The sequence below is a fragment of the Propithecus coquereli genome, unplaced genomic scaffold (assembly GCF_000956105.1).
Source record: "Propithecus coquereli isolate 6110/MARCELLA unplaced genomic scaffold, Pcoq_1.0 Scaffold74, whole genome shotgun sequence".
Taxonomy (NCBI): domain Eukaryota; kingdom Metazoa; phylum Chordata; class Mammalia; order Primates; family Indriidae; genus Propithecus; species Propithecus coquereli.
Genome location: NW_012153507.1, coordinates 5,295,289 through 5,318,847, shown reverse-complemented (window position 1 = coordinate 5,318,847; position 23,559 = coordinate 5,295,289). Strand labels below are relative to the sequence as shown.

At 34.4% G+C, this 23,559-nt stretch overlaps 1 protein-coding gene across 1 annotated transcript in view; it reads left to right on the top strand.

Moving 5' to 3' along the window:
* The window catches only part of ASCC3 (activating signal cointegrator 1 complex subunit 3), a 283,174-nt gene that overhangs the window by 159,617 nt on the left and 99,998 nt on the right, over window positions 1-23,559 (top strand). Inside the window, exons 18-22 of the mRNA XM_012661845.1 lie at window positions 10,729-10,775; window positions 16,260-16,397; window positions 16,483-16,603; window positions 17,886-18,018; window positions 21,316-21,441. Of these exons, the coding sequence (XP_012517299.1) occupies window positions 10,729-10,775; window positions 16,260-16,397; window positions 16,483-16,603; window positions 17,886-18,018; window positions 21,316-21,441 (565 nt within the window). The remainder of the gene's footprint in view (window positions 1-10,728; window positions 10,776-16,259; window positions 16,398-16,482; window positions 16,604-17,885; window positions 18,019-21,315; window positions 21,442-23,559) is intronic.

Here is a 23,559-nt window from a genome sequence, read left to right as displayed (position 1 = left end):
GAGAATATTAATAGTGTTGTGTTAAGGTGGCAGTATTACATGTTTTTTCTTTAATACATAATGTGAACATTTTTATAGCTTTTCATATGCACTACTAATTACTTTCCAAAAGGACTATGCTAACTGATATCATCACCACTGATGTACGAATTATCAGCAGTATATGAGAGTGACAGTTTTCCTGCATCCTCATTTGTTGTAACAATATATGATAGATAAAATATTATCTTATTGCCTTAATGTATGCCTTGATTTTTGTATGGTTGAACTTTTTTAATATATTTGTTCACTGGTTGTCTTTTTTCTTTGTAATCTCTTCATTTCCTTTGGTCTTTTATTGATTCCAGGATGGCATTTTATCTTGTAGATTTGTGTGAGAGCCTTACCAAACTAAAAAAAATACATATATACAAAACTCTATATGAAATCACTTTTCTCCATATATATGTATTACCAAACATATATACATATTAATCTTTCATCTGCTGTATTAGAAAATTTTGCTAGTTCATTGCTTGTCTTTTTATCATGGTATCTTTTTTACAAATAGAAGGCTTTGCATTTTATATAATACAGTCTGTTAATATGGTCCTTTGGGATTCCTTCTACTACATCTAAATGATATTCCTCCTCCTCTCCATAGATTTGATACAAAGTAATTTTCCTTTCTTACACTTTCCCAGCTTTTAAAAGGATTTTCTTAGATGGAGTTATGATGAAAACAAATGATTTCGGTAACATAGTAGTTACATTGTCATCTCTCAATCTTTCTTCCTCCATGTCCCTCTTTGTGATTTCACGCAGCCTGAAGAAGAACAGTGTTGGCTGGCATCAGTAAAAAACAATATTCCAAACCCACTAATATCTAGTCTTAACAGTTTGCATATTTCTCCCCTACATCTCATAATTCATTTAGGGTCAGTAGGCCTGTTGGATAGTATTGTATATGTTACATTATAGGTGATAGTTCATTGATATTTCAGAATGTTCTTGCTTAGTTCAACAGATGACCTTATTCACTAACAAACCCAAAAAATTGCCTCAATATAAAGGCTATCAAGTGACTGCTTGGAGTAGAGTAAAAGCTATCATTTGATCTATAAAATTTCATCTTTACTTCTTTAAGTTACTTGTATGTTTATACCAAATATTTAGTCAAGATAATTTAAGGTCAAAATAATTTTGTCAAAAGATTTTTTATTGTCCTGTGTTATTTAATTGGTATGCATAAATGATCATCCTGTTGTGTCTAAAACTGTGTCATAACTTAGGAGGCAAATGCTGAAAAATAGGTATCTGGAATATTCGTGACTCAGTTTATGTGTAACATCTATCTAGGCTTGATTTTAATCCTCTTATGTCTTATCCCTAAACATGTGCCAAATGGACCCTTTCTTTGAAGTCAGGGTACAAAGTACAAAACTTCTAAACACATTTTGGGATGTTCGCTTAAAGTATATAGACACTGTGCATTTAGTACATATGTGACTCATGTTAACTTCAAATGTGAACCTCATGTGCTCTTCTCAGCTAGAGTATGCCTTCACTATTTTTTTTTTTAATTTTAGCGTATGAGACCTGAGGAACTGTGGATAACTCAGCCATTGTGTAGCATTATTTTTCTTTTTTGTATTTTTTTAATCAACATAAAACTTTTATCACCAAAGCTAAGTAGAAACCATAGAATTTATTCACGTGATGTCTACTGTTTTTGTAGATTTCTACTGCTAAAATAGGATAGCTAGAAAATGTTACTTTACGTAAAATATTTATTATAAATTCATTTTAAATTTATTAGTCATATTGCTGTATTTGTTTATTAATATTAATGAATATTATAAATTTATTGAAATTTATTATAAAGTAAGATGGCTAGAAATAATTACGTCATTCCCAGATTTTTTGTTTCACCAAGTCTATTTCAGGAATAAGGCAACCTAGGCCTTTTTTTATTACTTTTTTATTACTTTTTATTACTAGTTCTAAAAAAAATCACCTTTAAAATCAAAATTTCAGAGGGTTTGCAACCGATTACTATGTAAATTCAACATAATTATACCAAAGGCTAGTATGAAATAGGTGCTTCAGTTGTTGATCTCCTAAATAATTAACTTAAAGCAGGAAAACTTTTTAACATTTTAATCTTTGTATGGTTACTTTCCATAATATTCTGGGGTGGAAGTTTAGTGGCTATTCCTGTTGCTCCTCCTTATACAGGGTTAAATTGGCATTCTGTGGTAAGACATGGGTAACTGGTTAGGACTCTAGTGTTGACAACTTGAGCTTTTGAAGGAGGCCGGGTAAGCATAGCAGCCGTTATCCTGGCATGTGTGGGGGAAGGGTATCTGGCTTAGACCTGCATCCAAATTACTCTGCCGTTGAATAACCTTAAGTCAGGAACTGTCTGTGGATATTTTGGTTGCAGGGAGAGGAGGAAGAGTGAAGAAAGTAGGGTGAATCCGAAGAAGACAGAGAGAGCATATGACTAAGATGAATATATGTGTTCTAGTTTATTTCTTAGCAAAGGCAAAAAGGGTTATCCTTCTATCTTCTTAATCCAGTATAGTCTCAGAGTAAACTTATTAGGAAACAGAAAGACACCTTCACATGTATCACTGATGTAAGATCATACTGCATCAGGAAAATCCTGTAAGTAATATCCTTCCATATTTGTCATAGGAAGCCTTCTTGTAGTGGTTTCAAAAGTTCATGGGTGTATGCTGCCGTGTCACTTGTATTCTAACACTTCCACCATTAACCTCAAATTATTGCTGCGTCTTTGCATCTCTCTCTCAAGCTTCAAGTCAAGACAGAAAAATCTGAATGCTCGAGTTTCAGTCACTGACATAAAGCAGGAAAAGGCAAATAGTTTCCCCTCTCTGGCTTCTGTTGTAGGAGGTGATATTCAGATACTGGATGTTCATAAACAGCGAAGGTCCACCATAGTCCTTCCACTGCTCAAACTCACTCATACACTATTTTCTCCATTTAAAATTATATATCTACACTTAAAATTTTCTTCTTCTAATAATGCAATTCTCCCTTAAATAACCAAAATCCACTTATTCCTCCCCAAGGGGAGACAACTAAAAATTTCATCATTTATTCCATTCAGCACTCAGCCCTAGAGCTCTTGCTTAATCTATTCACCCTCTGGTTCTTTTGCAAGCCCATTTCAATATTCTGTAGCCAGTGGACTAAATTATAAAGTTACTCATAACCAACACATGCTGTGTTCAATGGTAGAGGATAAGGAGAGGAAAGAGAAACACAATCAGTTAAAACATGTTAGTTAAAATTTGTTAGTTCATATATGAGACAGCAGGAAGCAAGGATAGAGGCCACAGTATTTGTTTCTGCAACTGATCAGGGAACCACACAGATATTTATAATTTATTTTCTCCACCATCCATCACTTGTACACCTTTTTTTCAACCAGCCACTAAGCTAATCAAGATTCTTTATCCAGTGGAGTGACCAAAACCCATATTCCTGAGAGATCGGAATGAAATCCAATTAAAATTGGACTTTTATGTATGCTTAATATATAAGGTTGTAAAAATCATTAGTTTTTCAGATGGGTATAGTGGTGTAAGACTTTCTCTGGGGTCCATCCAAATTTTTCTCTCCCCTTATTGTATAGCAACAGCCCAGTTTCTTCATCAGGATCAGTTGTCCAGACTACATTGTGACCACATTTTGTTTCTTCATCTGGTAACATGGGAGCCTCAAAGGTCATTTGGCTATTTCAGCTTCCAAGTAAATTATTAATCCCTTGGATGTTAAGCCTCCCAACTAGCAGAGCTAAAGTTATAGGGAAGATAAGTAAAAATTTTGTAAGTGGTTATTAGCTATGATTTCACAGGGCATCTACACACCTTGACTACTTGGTTCCTGGTACCGTATATTCTAGCAGTCAGAAAAATTGTATCATTGATGATTACTAGTTCAGAGCATACACCATATCCTACAGCATAACATCCCAACCTTTCCAAGGTATTATCTTCCAGCTGCCACTGAGTCATTAATCTATAAAGCCAGCTCTTTCTGTTGATGAGGGACATAATAAGACCAGTGTATTTCACAGCATCATCCCCTTGCTTTACTTTTTTCTCTGTAAAGTGAGTTTGTCAGTCAGCAACATTGTTGTACAGGGTATCACAGTGGTATACAAGGCATTTGGTAATTTTACCATTGAGGCTACTGGCAGAATGACGATTGGTAGGAAAAGCGAATTAAAATTCAAAGTCTAAGTGTCTATTCTTATAGAGATGAATAGATGTCCCCTCAATGATAGAGATGGTCCAGTATAATCTCTTCACTACCAGATAACTATCTAGTCCCATGGGGAAGGCCCTTTAAAATGGTCCCAGGGTTTACACTGGTGACGCATTAGGCACTGAAGAGTGGCAATATCTGGATCTGCCTGAGGAAAGGTAAGTTTATGTTTGACTCAGGCATAATTTTCATCTCTTTCACTTGGCCGCTTAGTACTTGAAGCTACACAAAACACTGTGGCCTGGGAAGGAGACTGCCTGATATTCTCAGAAGTGGTTATTTTGCCCACTTGATCATTAACAACATTTTCCACAATACTGTTAACTTTTCGACAAGAATCTTCATGGAATACAGATAGTCTTTTATTCTGGGACTATTCTAAAAGTTAATCCTAAAACTTATGTCTTTCTTGCCACCTGTCCTCCAATACTGCTATTGGGAAGCTCCTTACCAATTCAGTAAGTGCAAGGCAAAGTGTTGGTCATCAACTTGCATCATCTCTACTTTGCAGTAAAGTGACAGTGAAATATCCAGTTTGTGATCCTCAGCTTCAGTTGGAAGGTCACCCAGTATCACATAGTCAGGCACTCAGTCTTCTTTCTCTTCTCACCATCCCCCCCCAGTACCCATAAAAATAATAATTCTCTAATTCGAAGCAACAGACAACCCTTGCCAGAATTTGTATTCATTCATTTAGCATATTATTTATTGAATATGTACAACTTATCAAGCACCATATTAGCCTTGAGAACTGATCTCAGTTCTCAGGGAGCTTAAATGAATAATACAGAAATTAAATATATAATATATATTATATATATGTGTGATTAAGCAAGTAAAATAATTGCAAATTATGAAAATTGCTGTGAACTAAACCAATAAGAAATGAAACGGAATAAGAGAAGGGCAGGATACTTTAAATAAAATGATCAGGGAAGACTTCTTTATGAAAGAAGCTGAGAATCAAAGGCTGAGAATGAGCTAGCTGTACCAAAAAAGGAGATAATTTTTCAGGCAAAGGGAACAGGATGTTAAAGGAACTGGGGGATCAGGTTCTGTAGCAGAATAATCTGAGAGGAAAACAGCACAAGTTTGAGAGATAGGCAGAAGGCCAGCTGGTGTAAGGCCTTTGACCCATGGTTAAGGAGTTTGAATTTTAGTGTAAGTACTATAGGAAGACAGTCATTTATTCATTTATAAAATAGACATGCATTGAACAACTTCTGTGTATCAGGTACAGTTTTTGCCCTTACAGAATTAACATTCTAGTGGAAATGATAGATAATAAGCATGTATGTCAAAGTGTGATGATTCCTATAGGCAAAAAAATAATAAACAGTAGAGGCAATAGGGAGTGCTGGGGTAGTTGTGGAATATTGTACATGTTCACGCTTAAAGGTAAAGAAGCCCTCTCTGATAAGGTGACCTCTAAACAGAGAACTAAAGGAAGCAAAAAAACAAACCAAATAGATAAACAGATATTTAAGGGAAGGATGTTCCAGGGCACTATAATGTTTTAAGCTCATATCTATTTTCTTTCTCCCTTCCATCCTTTATTCTAAGCCTTCCCCTTTTCAATAAATGTATCACTATTAACTTAGATGTTTGAGTTAAGAACTCAATAGTCTTTCTTTTTTTTATTATTTCAAAATATTATGGGGGTAAAAATGTTTTGGATTATATGTATCAATTTTGTTATGCTTGAGTCAGGGCTATAAGTATGCTCATCACCCAGATAGTGTTCATTGTACCCATTAAGTAGGTTTTCACCCGTTCCCCCTTTCCCTCCCTCGTGCTTAATTTCCACGGAATTTTACTTCCCTTTGTGCACATGTGTGCCCATTGGTTAGTTCCAATTTAATAGTGAGTACATGTGGTGTTTGTTTTTCCATTCCTTAAATACTTCACTTAGTCTCCAGTTCCATCCAAATTGTTACAAAAGACCTTAATTCATCCTTTCTTTATGGCTGAGTAGTATTTCATAGTGTACATATACCACATTTTGTTAATCCACTCATGAATTTTTGGGTATTTGGATTGATTCTGCATCTTTGCAATTGTGAATTGTACTGAAGTAAACATTCTAGTGCAGGTGTCTTTTTGATAAAATTACTTCTTTTCCTTTGGGTAAATACCCAGTAGTAGAATTACTCAATCAAATGGTAGGTCTACTTTTAGTTCTTTGAGGGGTCTCCATACTGTTTTCCATGGAGGTTGTACTAACTTGCATCCCATGAACTGCAAAGCGTTCCTTTCTCTCTGCATCCACACCAGCATCTATTATTTTTGGACTTTTTAGTAAAAGCCATTCTAACTGGAGTAAGGTGATACCTCATTGTAGTTTTAATTTGCATTTCCCTGATTATTAGTGATTTTTTCATGTGTTTATTGGCCATTCATCTATCTTCTTTTGAAAAGCTTCTGTTCATGCCTTTTGTCCACTTTTTAATGACATGTTTGTTTTTTTCTTGCTGATTTGCTTGAATTCTTTGTAGATTCTGGTTATTAGCCCTTTATTGGATGTACAGCTTGCAAAAATTTTCTCCCATTCTGTAGGTTGTCTATTTGCTCTGTTGATTGTTTGCTTGGCTGTGGAGAAGCTTTTTAATTTAATCAAGTCCCATTTATTTATTTTTGTTGTTGCCGTGATTGCCATTGGGGTCTTTTTCATAAATTCTTTGCCTAAGCCAATATCTAGAGAGTTTTTCCAGCATTTTCTTCTAGTTTTCTTATGGTTTCATGCCTTACATTTAAGTCTGTTGTTCAGCTTGAATTAACTTTTGTGAGTGGTGAGAGAGATGGATCCTGTTTCAATCTTCTGCATGTGGCTATCCAATTTTCCCAGACTTCAATCTATACTACAAGGCTATAGTAATCAAAACAGCATGATATTGGCACAAAAATAGAGACGTAGACCAATGGAGCAGAACAGAGAACCCACATATAAAATCATCCACAAACAGCCAACTGATCTTTGACAAAGCAGACAACAATATACACTGGGGAAAAGAAGCCTTATTCAATAAATGGAGAGTCATTCTTGATTTCTTTCTTTTTCTCAACTCTTATTCCTTGTCTATCAGAAAGTCTTATTGATTCTAGTCCCAAACATATCTTTCTGTTCTCATTGCCACCAACCTAGGTGGTCCCTAGGCCACCATCATCAGTAATTTCACATTTATTTCATACCTCCACTTTAATCCATTTCCTACTAAGCAGCAAAAGTCATCTTAAAATATAAATTAGAGTTTGTAATTTGTGTAACTTAAGCCTTTTAATGCCCTGAGACACTCTTCCCTTAGATCTCTGTTTGGTTTGCTTCCTCCAGTTCTCTGCTCATAGGTTACCTTATCACAGAGGCTTTCTTGTATATCCAAGATTTTCAAGTAGAGATTTCAAGACAATTAGATGTAAGAACTCTGTAAAACTCACAGATGATATGAAATGAACATATCAGCATGGGAGCATCAGCATAGAGGCAGCATTTAAACCCAGGTGAGCACATATGTGACCCTCAGGCAATATGTGGAGAAACAGAGGACAGGTCTTGAGACATTCTCTCAGTTTGAGCTGAGGTAGAAAGTGAGGAACTGGCAAAGGGCACTGAGAATGTGATGCCAGTGTGGTAAGATGGTATTCTGAAACACTGTAGAAGAGACAATCCCATGAAGGAAGGAATGCTTAGCTACATCAAACAATGGGAGTTGAGTGGGATGAGAGTAGAAAAACACTCATGGATTTAGCACTTGGAGTCAGTGACATGTTGTGAACAGAAGCCAATTTGGGATGGATTGAAGAGTAAATGAGGGGGAAAAAAATGGAAGCAAACAGGACATACAACTGCTTCTGGAAGCTTTACTATGTAATTTAATTAATGTTATAATTTAGCACTTAGCAAGTGTGACCTGTCAGCTTCCTCCAGATATCCTGCAGTCTGGTCCCATACACAAGGGTGAATAGTGCTAAAATCTGGATTAGTTGCCAACTAGCTTTAATAGATAAAACAGCAGAAGGAAGTCCCTTTTTTCTCAGTTCACTTACTGGTTAAATCTCAGAGTATTGTCCTTATTTCACCACTCACAGCTTGGATGAGACACCATATCTGGGATGAGAAAGCAGAATGCTGGCTGAAGATTAGACTTTATTCTAATGAAGTCTTACTTACTTTCTTCCCCTCACCTCCTTCCCATGTACCTTGCCAGTTAGCGGCAAGGCTACCTCTTTCTTTCTCTGCACTGTTAAATAAAATCCTGAGGTATGGTTGTCTTTGGGCTTCAGAAGGGGTAGCAAGGGAATTTAAGGGAATTAGAGAAGTATTGATAAAGTTTAGAAACTATTATTTTTAATTAATTTATTTTATTTCTTGAATTCTTTTTTATCAGTAGATCAATAGAATGTTCTACAGTGTTTCTTTCATTGTTGATTTTTTTTCTTCAGTCTATGAGGTTTATCATACAGAAGTGTGTTATAAGAAATTAACATTTGGTAATTATAAGGAAATGTTTTAACTTCATTTAACATCTCTAACAGATAGGATATGAATATATTAAATTATTTGCACTAAAAAAACTTCATAACTTTTATGATTCTTCTATATGGTGTAGCTTTTATTAAGCATTTTAGACAATTGATAAGCATTATTCAGTGGCATATGGTCCGAGTCTGACATGCTTTGAAAAGAGTACAGAGTTCTGATAATGAGGATTCTGCGAAAATGAGAAAACCAGCACAACAGATATGCTTTGAGAAAGTATGGGTTTTTAGCATCTTGAAACAATATATCACACTCAAAGGGACAGAACTGGACTGCACAATCTGTTAGCTCATTCTTGTCCAATCTGGTCTCCTCCTTTCTTTTGGAGCCAGCATTGTCATCAACTCACTGAATTATATTCTGACTGGAATGTATTTCAGGCACACAGTAATGTATCTACTTAAATGGAATCCTATCTTTCTACAAAAGCTTTTTCAGTATAATAAATTTAAAATATAAAAAAAAATTCTATTAAGTTAAAGTAAATGGTTCAACAGTTTACATATGTGCCTCCTTCCCACTACCCTAAAAAAAAAAAAAAACACTACTTAGAAAAGATCTGTTTTTCTTTTATGTACAATATTGAATAATTTTTTTGGTTTAACTGTCAGGTGGTCAGACATATTTCAAAGGCTGTTTATTGGAAAGGTATCTATACATTACAACAAATATTTGTTGAACAGAAATGAACTGTAAAGTTAAAACTTTTATCAAAGTGTTTTAATTATCAGGGTTTTTTTTATTCTATAGCAGCTCACTTAATAATAATTAAGCCTTAATGTCCTAAGGCATCTATTTTATGTAATGAACAAACTTGTCTGCTATCCATGTAGAATGGTATCAGCCATCCTTAGAAAAATTGAGAAGATGGTAACCCAAATATTTTTCATGGGGCTTAATTCTCTCATGGAAACAGTGTTGAGAAAGCCTATTCTATAGTATTCAAAATCACTGAATCTTTTCAGTCTAAATAAACTGGGTTGTGTAAATGAATTATGTGTCATATTAGAACTACATTACTTATGTAAGAGATTAAATGAGATAATTTTGTAAAGTGATAAGCATAATGACTGGCATATAATCAGTGCTCAACAAATAATATCTATTATCATCATCTTAAGCTTTCATTATTCTAAGTTCCTAAATATTTTGCTTATGTTGTGATGTTTTGATCATGTTGAAACTTGTTAAAGTATAATAACAAAGATGTGTATCATTTAATCCAAAAAATTATATTTTCAAATTTGTACAGTCTGTCCTAATAATATTTCATGCTTAATGATTAACAACTATTAATTTTGCTTTTTTATGATGTTCAAATAATTCTGAATTCATCCACAGAAACCATGTAATAAATGAAGGGGTTTTTTGTAATTGTCCTCATGAGGATTTTAAGTCTTTGCCAGTTCATATAGGCAAATAATTCCTTTTAATGCATTGATTTATGTGAAACTGGGAGTGAGGATAGTAAGAAACAGCTAGCCTTCCCTGATGCAAAAGGCATGATATTAATGCCTTACTAGACCTCCTGCCATAGGATTTTTTAGCTTTCCTATGGCAAATGGTACATTACTTTTTGGGTATGTTTGGCATTGCCATGGGGAACCATAAATTACACAAGTTATATATACTTATTTAAGTTATAAAACTGAAAAAAAATCCCTCAACTAGTTGTCAGAGCATGAACATTCAGTGAATTAATTCCTGATAGTATAAATTGAAGATATTTTATGCAGTGAACTATTCAATAAAAAGTGGGTAATAGTCTGTCACTTGAGAATAGCTAACATATAATTTATGAGACGAGACAAGCACCTTTTTTTATAGCATGCATTTGGAGTCAGTTTACATATCTTGTGCTAATTTTAAGGTAAAGTGGATTTATGTTAATGCATTTCCATATTCCTGCTTAATAGTTCTTAAAGTAAATAATGCAGGAATATCGGATGGCCATACTTGGAAGGTGAAACAGAGTGAACTGTTTATACATCACATTCAGTTCAATGAACGTTGATAAGTAACATTTCTGATACGTATGTCATTAAAATATCACCCAGTCTGTGCAGTGCTTTTTTTTTTGTTTTTTTTGTTTTTTTTTTTTTTTTTGAGACAGAGTCTCAGTCTTTTGCCCGGGCTAGAGTGCCGTGGCGTCAGCCTAGCTCACAGCAACCTCAAACTCCTGGGCTCAAGCGATCCTTCCTGCCTCAGCCTCCCAAGTAGCTGGGACTACAGGCATGCACCACCATGCCTGGCTAGTTTTTTCTATATATTTTTAGTTGTCCAATTAATTTCTTTCCATTTTTAGTAGAGACGGGGTCTCGCTCTTGCTCAGGCTGGTTTCGAACTCCTGAGCTCAAACAATCCGCCCGCCTCTGCCTCCCAGAGAGCTAGGATTACAGGCGTGAGCCACCGCGCCCGGCCTGTGCAGTGCTTTTTACACATTATAATTATTATAAAGCTAAACCTCATCTTGCTATTTTATGGATTATTAGTATAAAACAGCTTGCTTCCACATAAAAAAACTTAGAAAATTTTTCTGACCATTGAAAATAAAATTAATAAAAACAAAAAGAGTATTTCATTATATGGGTATTTTGGTCTTGTACATTTTTACTAAACTGCAGCAGCCAGCAAAGTTTCTCTTCCTGGAGATTTTGTGATCTACTTATTGGTTTATGCAAGAAAATAAATGTATTGCAAGTATACTTACATATTTAGAGGTGATTAATTGTAGAAGAAAAAAGGAAATGAGATCTAAGGAAAATGTCAGTTTTTCATACTTCTATCTCAGGCATTTAAAATTACACATGTACCTATTTCCAAGTTCCTCCTTCTCAGTTGCTTACTGGTGGAATGTGGTGGTGAGGCTATAAAAATATGCCCTTCTTTTAAATGCTCGTGTATTCTCAAATCACTTGATCTCTGCATTACTGCCCTCATGGAGTTGCCCAGAAAGAACTTCTTTATGCTGTACCTTATGTCTGCAGTCCTCATCTCCTGCGCCATAGACCTGTACTGGAACCAGGCTGGACAGCAGGAGGTGAGCGGAGAGCTAGTAAGCAAACCTTCACCTGTATTTACAGCTGCTCCCCATCGCTCACGTCACCACCTGAGCTCCACCTCCTGTAAGATCAGCAGTGGCATTAGATTCTCATAGGAGCGCAGACGCTACTGTAAACTGTGCACGAGAGGGATCTAGGTTGTGTGCTCCTTGTGAGAATCTAATGCCTGATGATCTGAGGTGGAGCTGAGGCAGTGATGCTATTGCTGGGGCGTGGCTGCAAATACAGATTATCATTAGCAGAGAGGTTTGACTGCACAGAGATCATAATAAATCAATTGCTTGCAGACTCATAAACAAACCGTATCAGTGAGTGGCAAGTGATAGATGCAGTTAAGCTGTATATGATGGCAGGCTTTATAGTGGCAAGTGAGTTGATGTACTTCTCAGTACAGCTGATGTACAGCTGCATCTGGTGGCAGGCTTTCAGTCAGAACCCAACACAGTTTAGTCTGCGTGTGGCCCACCCATTATTTTACTTACCACTTTTGCCTGCACCTCTTTCCCGGACTGCATACTTATCTCAGTCACAGTTTTGGTAAGCACACAAGCTAACCCTAGCAAAAATGAGTAAAAACCAAAAGTCACTGGAGAGCTTCTTTGAAAAGGGGGAACGACCCAATGATGAGACAGCAAAGACTCTGACTGCCAACAAAATGAAAGCCGCGTTTAAAAGAAAATACCAAGAATCCTGCTTAAATTACGGGTTCATTGCAATAGGTGATTCACATTCTCCAAGCCCACTTTGTATAATATGTGGCAACCAGTCATCCAATGAAGCCATGAAAACTTCAAAACTGCTTTGCCACATGGAGACCGAGCACCCTGCCTTTGGAGACAAGCCTTTGGAGTTTTTCAAAAGAAAAAAACAAACACAAAGAACAGAAGCGATTGTCGAAGGGCACCACTTCATCGAATGTGTCTGCACTGAGATCATCATCATTAGTGGCTAACCACATTGCTAAGCTAAGAAGCCCTTTACTATTGGCGAAGAGTTGATCCTGCCTGCTGCTAAGGACATTTGCCATGAACTTTTAGGAGAGGCTACAGTTCAAAAGGTGGCACATGTTCCTCTTTTGGCTACCACTATAACTATAACTAGATGAATTGATGAAATAGCAGAGGATATTGAGGCACGATTGTTAGAGAGGATTAATGAGTCACTGTCGTACATGATCCAGGTTAACGAGTCTACTGATGTTGACAAGGCAAAAATGCTTGTTTTTGTGAGATATGTTTTTCAGGAGGATGTGCATGAGGATATGTTATGTGCACTTTTGTTGCCAACCAACACCACAGCTGCAGAACTATTCAAGTCTTAGAATGATTACGTATCAGGAAAACTGAATTGGTCATTGTGTGTTGATATATGCACGGACAGAGCTGTTGCCATAACTGGACAGCTTTCTGATTTCACTACTCAGGTCAAGGAAGTCGCTTCTGAATGTGAGACTACACACTATGTCATTGATAGAGAAGTGCTGGCTAGCTGAAAAATGTCACCTGAACTAAACAGTGTTTTGCAGCATGTGATTGAAATTATCAACCACATTAAAGTACACGCCCTTAACTCATGTCTGTTTGCGCAGCTCTGTATAAGATGGACACAGAGTACACACATCTTCTTGTTATATAGAGAAGTGAGATGGCTTTCTAAAGGTAGATCACTGGCCAGAGTTTCTGAGTTATGAGAGCCACTCCAGAGATTTCTTTTAGAAAAACAGTCACCACTGTCAGCACATTTCAGTGACACAGAATGGGTCACAAAACTTGCTTACTTGTGTGACATATTCAACCTGCTCAGGGGTTGAATTCAGCACTTCAGGGGAGAATGATAACTGTATTCAAGTTGGCAGATAAAATGGCTTCGTTCAAAGCCAAACTGGTATTATTGGGGTGATGAGTGAACATTGGGATTTTTGACATGTTTCAAACATTAGCAGAGATTTTGAAAGAGACTGATCCGGAGGCTTCTTTCTCCCAGCTGGTGCATTATCACCTATCTCAGCTTTCAAAAGAGTTTGAGCATTACTTCCCAACCACGAAAGACCCCCGAACTGGGAAGGAATGGATCCTTGACCCATTTGTGAATAAACCAGCTGAACTGACTTTGTCATTGCTAGAAGAGGATGGACTGCTTGAGATCGCAAATGACGGTGGCCTTAAAAATATATTTGAGACAACTTCAAATCTCCATACTTTCTGGATTAAAGTCATGGCAGAATATCCTTAGATTGCCACAAGAGTACTCAAACCTGCTTCCATTTCCAACATCCTATCTTTGTGTAGAAGGGTTTTCTGCAGTGACAGCAACCAGAACAAGATTATGGAGTAGACTAGACATAATCAACACACTTCAGGTGTCACTATCTCCCATCACCCCCAGATGGGACCATCTAGTTGCAGGAGAACAAGTTCAGGGCTCTCACTGATTCTGCATTATGGTTAGCTATACAATGATTTCTTTTTATATTACAATGTAATAATAATGGAAATAAAGTGCGCAATAAATGTAATACACTTGAATTATCCCAAAACCATTCCCCCCAACTCCGGGTCTATGGAAAAATTGTCTTCCATAATACTGGCCCCTGGTGCCCAAAATGTTGGAGACCGCTGCCTCATGTTATTCTCTGTGTTAAGAACAGAGAACTACTGTTAAACACAAGGTGACTGGGATTTCTATTTAGTTCTTTATAAGAAGTTTTGTAAGAAAATAACATTTGCTGCTTGTTACCATAAAATTTGTGTTGTATTAAGTATCTTCTACATAGAATGGAAAATAATAGAATATTCAGAGAGTGTAAAATAGGAGTTTTAAAAACCATTTAGGCATATGACAGTTTAGTAAACTTAAATGAGACTGGAAATGAAATCTATTAAAAAATGAATATACTATTTTATATAAAAATTCTGGATATAATAAATTCAGCATTTAAAATACGTGAGGTACATAAGGGCACATATAAGAATAACATTTATTGGATGTCGGGCAGGAAGGGTGGAGAGGAGGGGACGGGTATGTGCATACACAAAGAGTGTGATGCGCACCATCTGGGGGATGGACACGCTTGAAGCTCGGACTTGGGAAGCGGGGGGCAAGGGCAACATACATAACCTAAACATCTGTAACCCCATAATGTGCTGAAATAAAAAATAAAATACATGAGGTAAGTAACTATTTACCTAACATTGCTAGAATAATTGAGTAATTATTTAGGAAAATTAAACTTAGATTTCTGCCATACTTTTTATACAAAAATAAATTATAAGGTAATTAAATGTTTAAAAAAACTATAACAGAAGTTGAAAAAATGGGTGAATATATATTATTTGTATGTATTTGAGGAAAAGTTTTCTAAGCAACAAAACATAATGGACCAATGTAAAGTTTTAGGTCTATAAAGTTAAAAAACACATAAATAAAATGAAGTACAAATAAAAAACTAGATAAAAGTATTTATAGCATATTAAGGACAAGGCGTTGATACCCTCAGTATATAAAGGACTATCACATGCCACTAAGAAAAAAAAGACTATTGCAACCACTTCAGAAATGAAAAAGCTAATTACAAAAGGAAACAGCCGGAATATAAAGTGTTTACTATTGATCAAACAAATGAGAAGTGAAAAAAAAATATACAGGTTTGATTTATTAAAATAATATTCAGCATTTTGAGGGTATAGAAACATGGAGACTCTAATATATTTATAGCTGTGTGCTTTCTAGAAAGCAATTTTTGAATAGGTGTATGTATCCTTACAACATACTCATGCCCTTCTACTCATTATTAAATTTACATGTAGGGCTAATAATAATATCTACTATTACAAAGCTTTAAGGAAAGATTCAATGCATATGTAAGATTACTATTATTCAGATTTACAGATAAAGAAACTGAGGCTTAGAGAGATGATGTGACTTGCTCAGGATTACTGAGTTCAGTAAGAAAGCATAAATTGGAACAATTCTTGTAGGATTATGGCTTATTTTTTTTCATTAATTTTTTGCCTGTATTTTCTAAATTTTTGGCACTGAACCAAAAAGATAAATGAGATGAAGAGAGACAGTGAAATATTTTAGACAACATTATATATATATTAATAATTGTTACTCATTAAGGGTAATGAGTAGATTTTTTTCCCTTGATGCATAAAAATAAGATGGATAATATTTGAACTTTAGTTCATTTGTAGAATATATTCTCACCAAGTAGATATTTTTTCAATTAATTTAACTTTAATTTTAACTATAGATAGGGCCTATAATTTGATGTCCATATAAGTGTCATAATAAGCAAAAAGCAAAATTCATCAAATATAGTCTTAAAATGAAAATTTTAAAGCTGATACACCTATATCTTGTAATTGTGTTTTTGTTTGCAGATGGAGAACATCATTGGAACAGTAAGAGATTCCAATCTGAAGCTCACACTTGCTTTCGGAATAGGAATGCATCATGCTGGCCTACATGAGAGAGACCGAAAAACAGTAGAGGAACTATTTGTGAACTGTAAAGTACAGGTACCTTTTTTCCTCCCATGAACACATATTTAAATGTAACTTAAATGTTACATTTTACTTATATATACTATCTTTTATTTTTTAGGTTCTTATTGCTACAAGCACATTAGCTTGGGGTGTAAACTTTCCAGCTCATTTAGTAATTATTAAGGGAACAGAATATTATGATGGAAAAACAAGACGTTATGTGGATTTTCCCATTACAGGTAATTTTTGAAATTTTACTGAGATACATTTAGCTCATATTTTAGCCTTAATTATTTAAATTTACATGAATTAAAGTTTTTCAGAATTGTTCACATTTAAACATGATGGGCAATTATAAATTTGTTTCCAATGTAAATATTATACAAAATATTGAGCTGTTTTATTTACTTTTACTTACCCAATTTGTTAACAAACATCAAAAACATAACTGGGCTCAGTGCCATGGCTCACACCTGTAATCCTGGCATTCTGGGAGGCTGAGGCAGAAGGATCACTTGAGGTTACAAGTTTGAGACCACCCTGAGCAAGAGCGAGACCCTGATCTCTACTAAAAATAGAAAAAATTAGCCAGGCATGGTGGCACGCACCTGTAGTCCCAGCTACTCAGGAGGCTGAGACAGGAGGATCACTTAAACCCAGCAGTTTGAGGTTGCAGTGAGCTAGGATGATGCCTTCTAGCCCAGGCAACAGAGCAAGACACTATCTCCAAAAAAAGAAAAACCCGTAACTGATGGTTTCGAATTTATATGTTGATAAAAATACTGATTAGTAGCCATTAGTGAACTTTTAATAAATTACGATTAAGCATCATAAGCGTTACAGTGTTTAATTTTAAATGTATTTTACTAGAAATGATACTTCCATGAGACTTCCAAAATCAAAGCATTTGTGCTATAATTTATGCGTGAACAGTCTTATTAAGATATTTTAAAACTTGATAAAAGCATTTTCGGTAGGTTCTGAAGAGGTAAATATAATCAATACGTAGTTCTATTCAATGAATAATACATGCAAAAGCTATATTATTTTTAAATCATTAGTTTCCTCAGAAATTTCTGTAATAAGAAAGAAAGAAATTTTATACCATGGTTGGCAGGAGGGTGAGACCTAAATGGGCCCATTATTCATGGGGAAAAATAATCAAATGACTGCTGAAGAAATTTTTCTGTATGTATTTTACTTAATTAATTAAAATAGTATTATCAATTAAACAGCATTTTAAAGCATTTAACTAAAGGGAATTTTTATCTTTCTTAATGTTATGAATGTTAAGAGAGACCTTTTGGGGAACTCAATTTTCCATCATAGTAACTTGCTTATAAATTTTCTGAGTAAATTATATGGGGAACTCAATAATAGGCATCAGAGATGTCATACATGCTCTTAAAATATTCTATTGTCTTTGTTGTTTTGTTGCGTAGTAGAAGTATGCCATAATCAGTAAATACACCTTCTGCTATGTGCAACATTGAAGAGTATCTCTTACTTTCTCTTTTATAGATGTCCTCCAGATGATGGGGCGTGCTGGGAGGCCTCAGTTTGATGACCAAGGCAAAGCTGTAATTCTGGTTCATGACATAAAGAAAGACTTTTATAAAAAATTTCTTTATGAACCTTTCCCAGTAGAATCAAGGTAAATTTTTTTTTAATTTGTTTGAAGAGATTCATTTCATAGAAATTTGATGTTTTTATGGTTATATTTTAGTAGATAAAAATTGGTAAAACTTACAGTTTAAAAAAACTATATGATGTGAAAATAAATGTAATTACCACTATATGACAACATTAAATTATAACTTTCAGTTAAATAAGAACAGTATACCACAGTGTTCAGTCACAATGGCTTTGAAGCCAGATGACCTAGGTTAAAATCTGAAGCTCTACCATTTACTTGCTTGATCTGAAGCAAGTTATTTAACTCCTTACTGCCTTGGTGTACCTGTGGTAAAATGGAGACCCATAATAATATTGGCCATTTCATAGAGTATCTGTAATGATCAAATGCATAGTGCTTAGAACAGTGTCTACCACATAGTAAGCGTTTAGTATAGTAGTAGTTTGGTAAGACTTTTTATAGTGTAGTTAATAAATAAATACACAAAATAAAGGGGCATGTAATGATTTAGGCTGCTGGCTTATTTCAGAATTATTCCATACTTCTTTTTGGATCCAGTAACTACTGCCCCTTTCATAAAGTCTTCTTGCCTTTTCTCAGCTGAGACTTATGTATTTTTTACCTATCACTCTTATCACTCTCTGCCTTTTATCATAATACTTTTCTATGTACTATATCTCCTTTACTATATTCTAACTGCATTGAGGACAAAACATGTTTATGATTTATACTGTAAATAGTTTTTTATTTATAAATGCTAATAATATTAACTTTTTTAAAAACTGGAAAATGTGAGAACATTAAATGTTGTGGGATACAGTAACACTGTGCTAAAAGAAAATTTATGACCATAAATCTGTATATTAAAAAAATGAAAAATCAATGATCTAAGTATTCAACTCAGGAATTTAGAAATAATTAGGAAATTGAACTCAAAGAAAGGAAAAGATAAAGAGCAAGAATTAATGAATTGAAAATAAACATACATTAAAGAAAAATCAACAACACTAAAAGTTGGTTCTTTACAAAGGAACCATGAATAAAATTGATAAAATTTTTAAGTTTAAATATTAGGAATGGAAAGATACTCAGACTAAAATGATAATAAAATATGAACAACTTTATATAAATAATTTTTAAAATTTAGATCAAATAGTAAAATTTCTTTTAAAAATTACTTGAACTGACACAAAAAGAAATAGAAAATCTAAATAGTCTCTTATCAAAGCAGTTGAATCTGAAGTTTAAAATCTTTCCAGAAAGAAATCTGACCCAGATAATTCACTAGTGAATTCTTCATAATATTGAAGGGAGAAATAACATCAGTCTTACCTGAGCTCCTGCTAATAATAAAAAAGATAGGAATACTTGCCAACTTGTTTTATAAGACCAGAAATAACTTGGATACTAAAACCTGGTAAGAAATTTACAAGAAAGGAATGTTAACAAACCTGTTTCATGAATAAGATATAGAAATCCTAAACATTAGTAAATCAAATTCAGCAGTGTATCAAAACATACTACAACCAAGTGTAGTTCATTCCATAAATGCAAAGATGATTTATTATCTGAAAATAAATGAATATAATTAATCACATTAACAAAAAACAGAAAAATTATAGAATCATCTCATAAGATGAAAAGCATTTGATAAAAGTCCACACCCATTCATAATAAAATATCTTAGCAAGCAGGATTATAATGGAATGTTCTTAATCTGATAAAGAGTTTATATAAAAAAATCTGTGAGCATCATAATTAATGAGGAAATATTGGAAGCTTTCACTTTGAGATAGGGAAGGATATAGGGATGTTGCTTTCACCACTTAAAATAAGCTTTGTGCTAGAGGCCCACGTCACTGCAATAAGGTAAGAAAAAGAAATACATCAGAATATTCTTTTGAGCAAGATAGTGACTAGAAAAGCGTAACAAGAGGACTTCTGGGGCACTGGCAATGTTTGATATTGATGTTGGTTACACAAGTATGTTGACATTGTGAGAATCAATTGAGTTAAACATGTCTAATTTATGTAATTTTCTCAGCACTTCTGTAAAAAGTTAACTAAAATTTTACCTTTATGTGACCATTATTAATATTTTATCTATTACAGAGTATTCCACAGTTTGTTTAGTCATTTCTCTATTAATGTGCATTTAAAGAATTTTCAATTTTCTCCTCTTACGTATAATGTTGCAGTGAAATATTTTGCTTCCTTATACTTACATGTCAATGTTTCTCTAGCAGATCATAATGAAAAAGTGAAATTATTGGGTCATAGTGGTTATTCAAATAGATATTGTCAAATTGGTCTTCAAATTGACTGTACCCACTTATAAATACCCATTTAGTATACTCTGCTACAGGTGAATTGAGGATAACATAGCAACTTTTTTTAAATTTGACTTATTATGGCCATTTTCTCATGTCCTTTGCAAAAACTATTTTTAGTACCTGCATGTTATTCCATGTATCATACTTTCATTTAGCCTTCTTTTTTGGACATGAAACATTTACTATTCCAGTCTTTCAGCACATCTGATTATCTTTTATACTCTACAACACCTAATACAATAATGTCTTCTGTGATTGGGTACTTTAATAGTTATGAATGAATGAAAGGAATATCTTTGCTCACTCCTCTATTCTAACTATCATCCCTTTCTTACCAACCATCCTTTAATCTGCCTCAGTAATTATTTCATATTTACTCCAATAAATCTTAAGTATATGCTTCTCTATTCTCCAAGGTATCCTTCTGTTACCTGCTCTTACCCTAACTCTCTTGACTTTCATCTTCTCCTCCTAAGAGTTACTATTCCCTTCCTGTCAACTTGTGTTTATCTTCCACCTAGCAATTTATTTCTCCGAAATGATTTATAGCAATAAATACTATCTATTGAGTACATATCATATGGCAGGTACTAGTGAACTTATTCTGGAAAAATTTAGTTATGGTAGTATTTTTGTGACATTTTCTTTCTGATTAGCCCACTTTTTTAATTCACGTTAAAGTGGAAATATAATTTTCTAAAAGAAAACAGGAACATAAATATATATGCATTGGTTAATAATATAGGTTCTGAAGTTCATGATATTAAGTGATTTATAGACTTATGGTAAAAGTACATTGAAAACAAATTTCCACTAAATAATCCACAAATTATATAAAATTATATATTAAATATATAAATCGTACAAAACACATTTGTTTTGTGTCTTAGAACATAAAATCTGAATCTTGACTATGTAAGGTAAGTTTGAATGTGTTTAGTTTAATGTTCATTTATGTTTCCTGCGTCTTGTCACTATATAGCTTATTAGGAGTGCTCTCTGACCATTTGAATGCTGAAATTGCTGGTGGTACAATAACATCTAAGCAAGATGCACTGGATTATATCACCTGGACTTACTTCTTCCGACGTCTTATCATGAATCCCAGGTAAATGCAGGACTTCTTTAAAGGGCAATTATTTACCTTCCTGTTTTGTACCGAAAGAAAATATATTTGAAAGTAATAAACTCCACTTTCAGGTACATATGAAAAATTCGTATCTTTGGACATTCTAGATATATGAATTTGCCCAGAGAATCAGATAATATATCTGATATGATTTCAGTGTATATTAGAAAATAAAGAAGTATATGCGTTTATAACTTAACTTACTTTAATTACCTCAGGATAGCCTGAGGAGTTTGTGCTCTAGTTGTGAGACAAGGCACCTGAAGTCATTAAGTAATGTGCTAAATTACAGAGAATTGACTGACTTAGGTGCAGTTGGAATTTAGAGAAGAGTGAGGTTTGTAAAGTTGTAGGTGGAAAAATTTGTGGGACTTTTGTAAGAGTTAATAAGAACGCTGCAAGAGAAAATAAAATTGCCTTTTACTCCAGGCAATGTGTTAGATCTTCATTTAGCACCTATTTGTCAGATGTTATACTAAACACTGAGGCATAAAGATGAGTATATCATCCCTTGTCTTCAAGGGTTGATCTTTTAGTGCAGGAAAAACAGAAATAAGTCATTACAAGGTAAATCATAAATGATCTAGTAGAACAGTTATTTAAGCCTATGAGAGTGTCAGCTTCACAGAAGAGGTGACACTTCATCCAAATCTTCAATCAAGAAGAGGAATGGGAAAGGTGGAAGACATTTCAGGCTGAAAAATACTATAAGGGTAAAAATCCTTAGGGCTTGAAAGAGTCATCAATGTTTAGAGAATAAGAAAAAGTTTGATGTAGCCAAAGCTTAAGGAGAATGGAGATGAGAAGATTGTCTTCACCAGAAAGTGAGCCAAACACCAGAGGGTAAAGGGCCTGCCCGTACGCAGTGCTAAGGAGTTTGCATCTGATTCTACTGGCTGTGGTAAGCCATTGGAAGTTGTTAAACATATATTAATATCATCAAATTAGATTTTGTTTTGTTTCAATATTTATGGCACTATGGTAGGGAAGAGTGGGAACAGGAAAAAATTACAGCAAGACCAGTTAGGAAGCTGTTTAATAATAGGAGAAAGATGATGAGGACCTTGAAGAATGCAGAGGGAATGGAGGGAGGGTAAAATCTGAGGGACATTCCTGATGTAAGTAAGAGAAAATATTATAAACTGTTTTATGGTTTTAAATAGAGAAGTCATGATGAAACTGTTATTACTAAATTTTGCTTGTCAAGGTATTCCTTAAGAAATTTATTTTCAGCCAACATTTTCTCTTACAGACATAGGAATTTGAGAACATGGTGATGTTTTGCTCAGAGTTTCCTCAACTGTTAGCGCATCTGGATTAGTACGAAATATTCTTTGAAAACATGGCTGCAAAGCTAGTGAGATAACCATCCAGAACTGAACATTTACCACAGTCAATAGTTTATGGGGTTAGAACTGTAGAATAGACTTTACATGTATTCTAGTCCAACCTTCTTATTTGATATTGAAGAAACGGAGGCTGGACATGTAAAATAACTTGTCCTGGATCCCATAACTACTTTGTGATAAAGCCAGATCTTAAAAACCCAGGTTTTCTGATTTATAATCTAGAACTGTTTGGGTTTTTTTTTTTTGGCGGGGGTGCAACTGTATATGTATTTATCATTCTTGTAACATAAGAATTGAGGCATTTAAAGTGATGGAAAGAGCTTCGAGCTTGGAATCAAAACACTGATTCTTGTTTCAGCACTATCCTTTACTAACTGGCGACCTTCGGTAACTTCACCTCTCTGAGCTAGACTTCCTTTATCTGGAATATCTGGAAACAGAGTAATAGCCTACCTACTTCACTGGATCATATTGAGAATTAAATAAATGAATTAAGTGCATTCTAGTTCTATATTAATTATGAAAAACATAATTCATGTCAATTAGTGAGCTGTTATCCTGTACTCTCTGCCTGCTGCTTTATTGGTCTATATCATCCCAGGGAGTCTAGTTTAGAGACTAAGAACCTAATCATTTCAGTTAGTTTGTCTAATTAATACAGAAATAATTCTGAGGCCAGTTGAGTTCTTTAGCAAATTATAGTAGTTCCTTGCCACAGATACATTGCCCTTTGTTTGTACATCTCCCT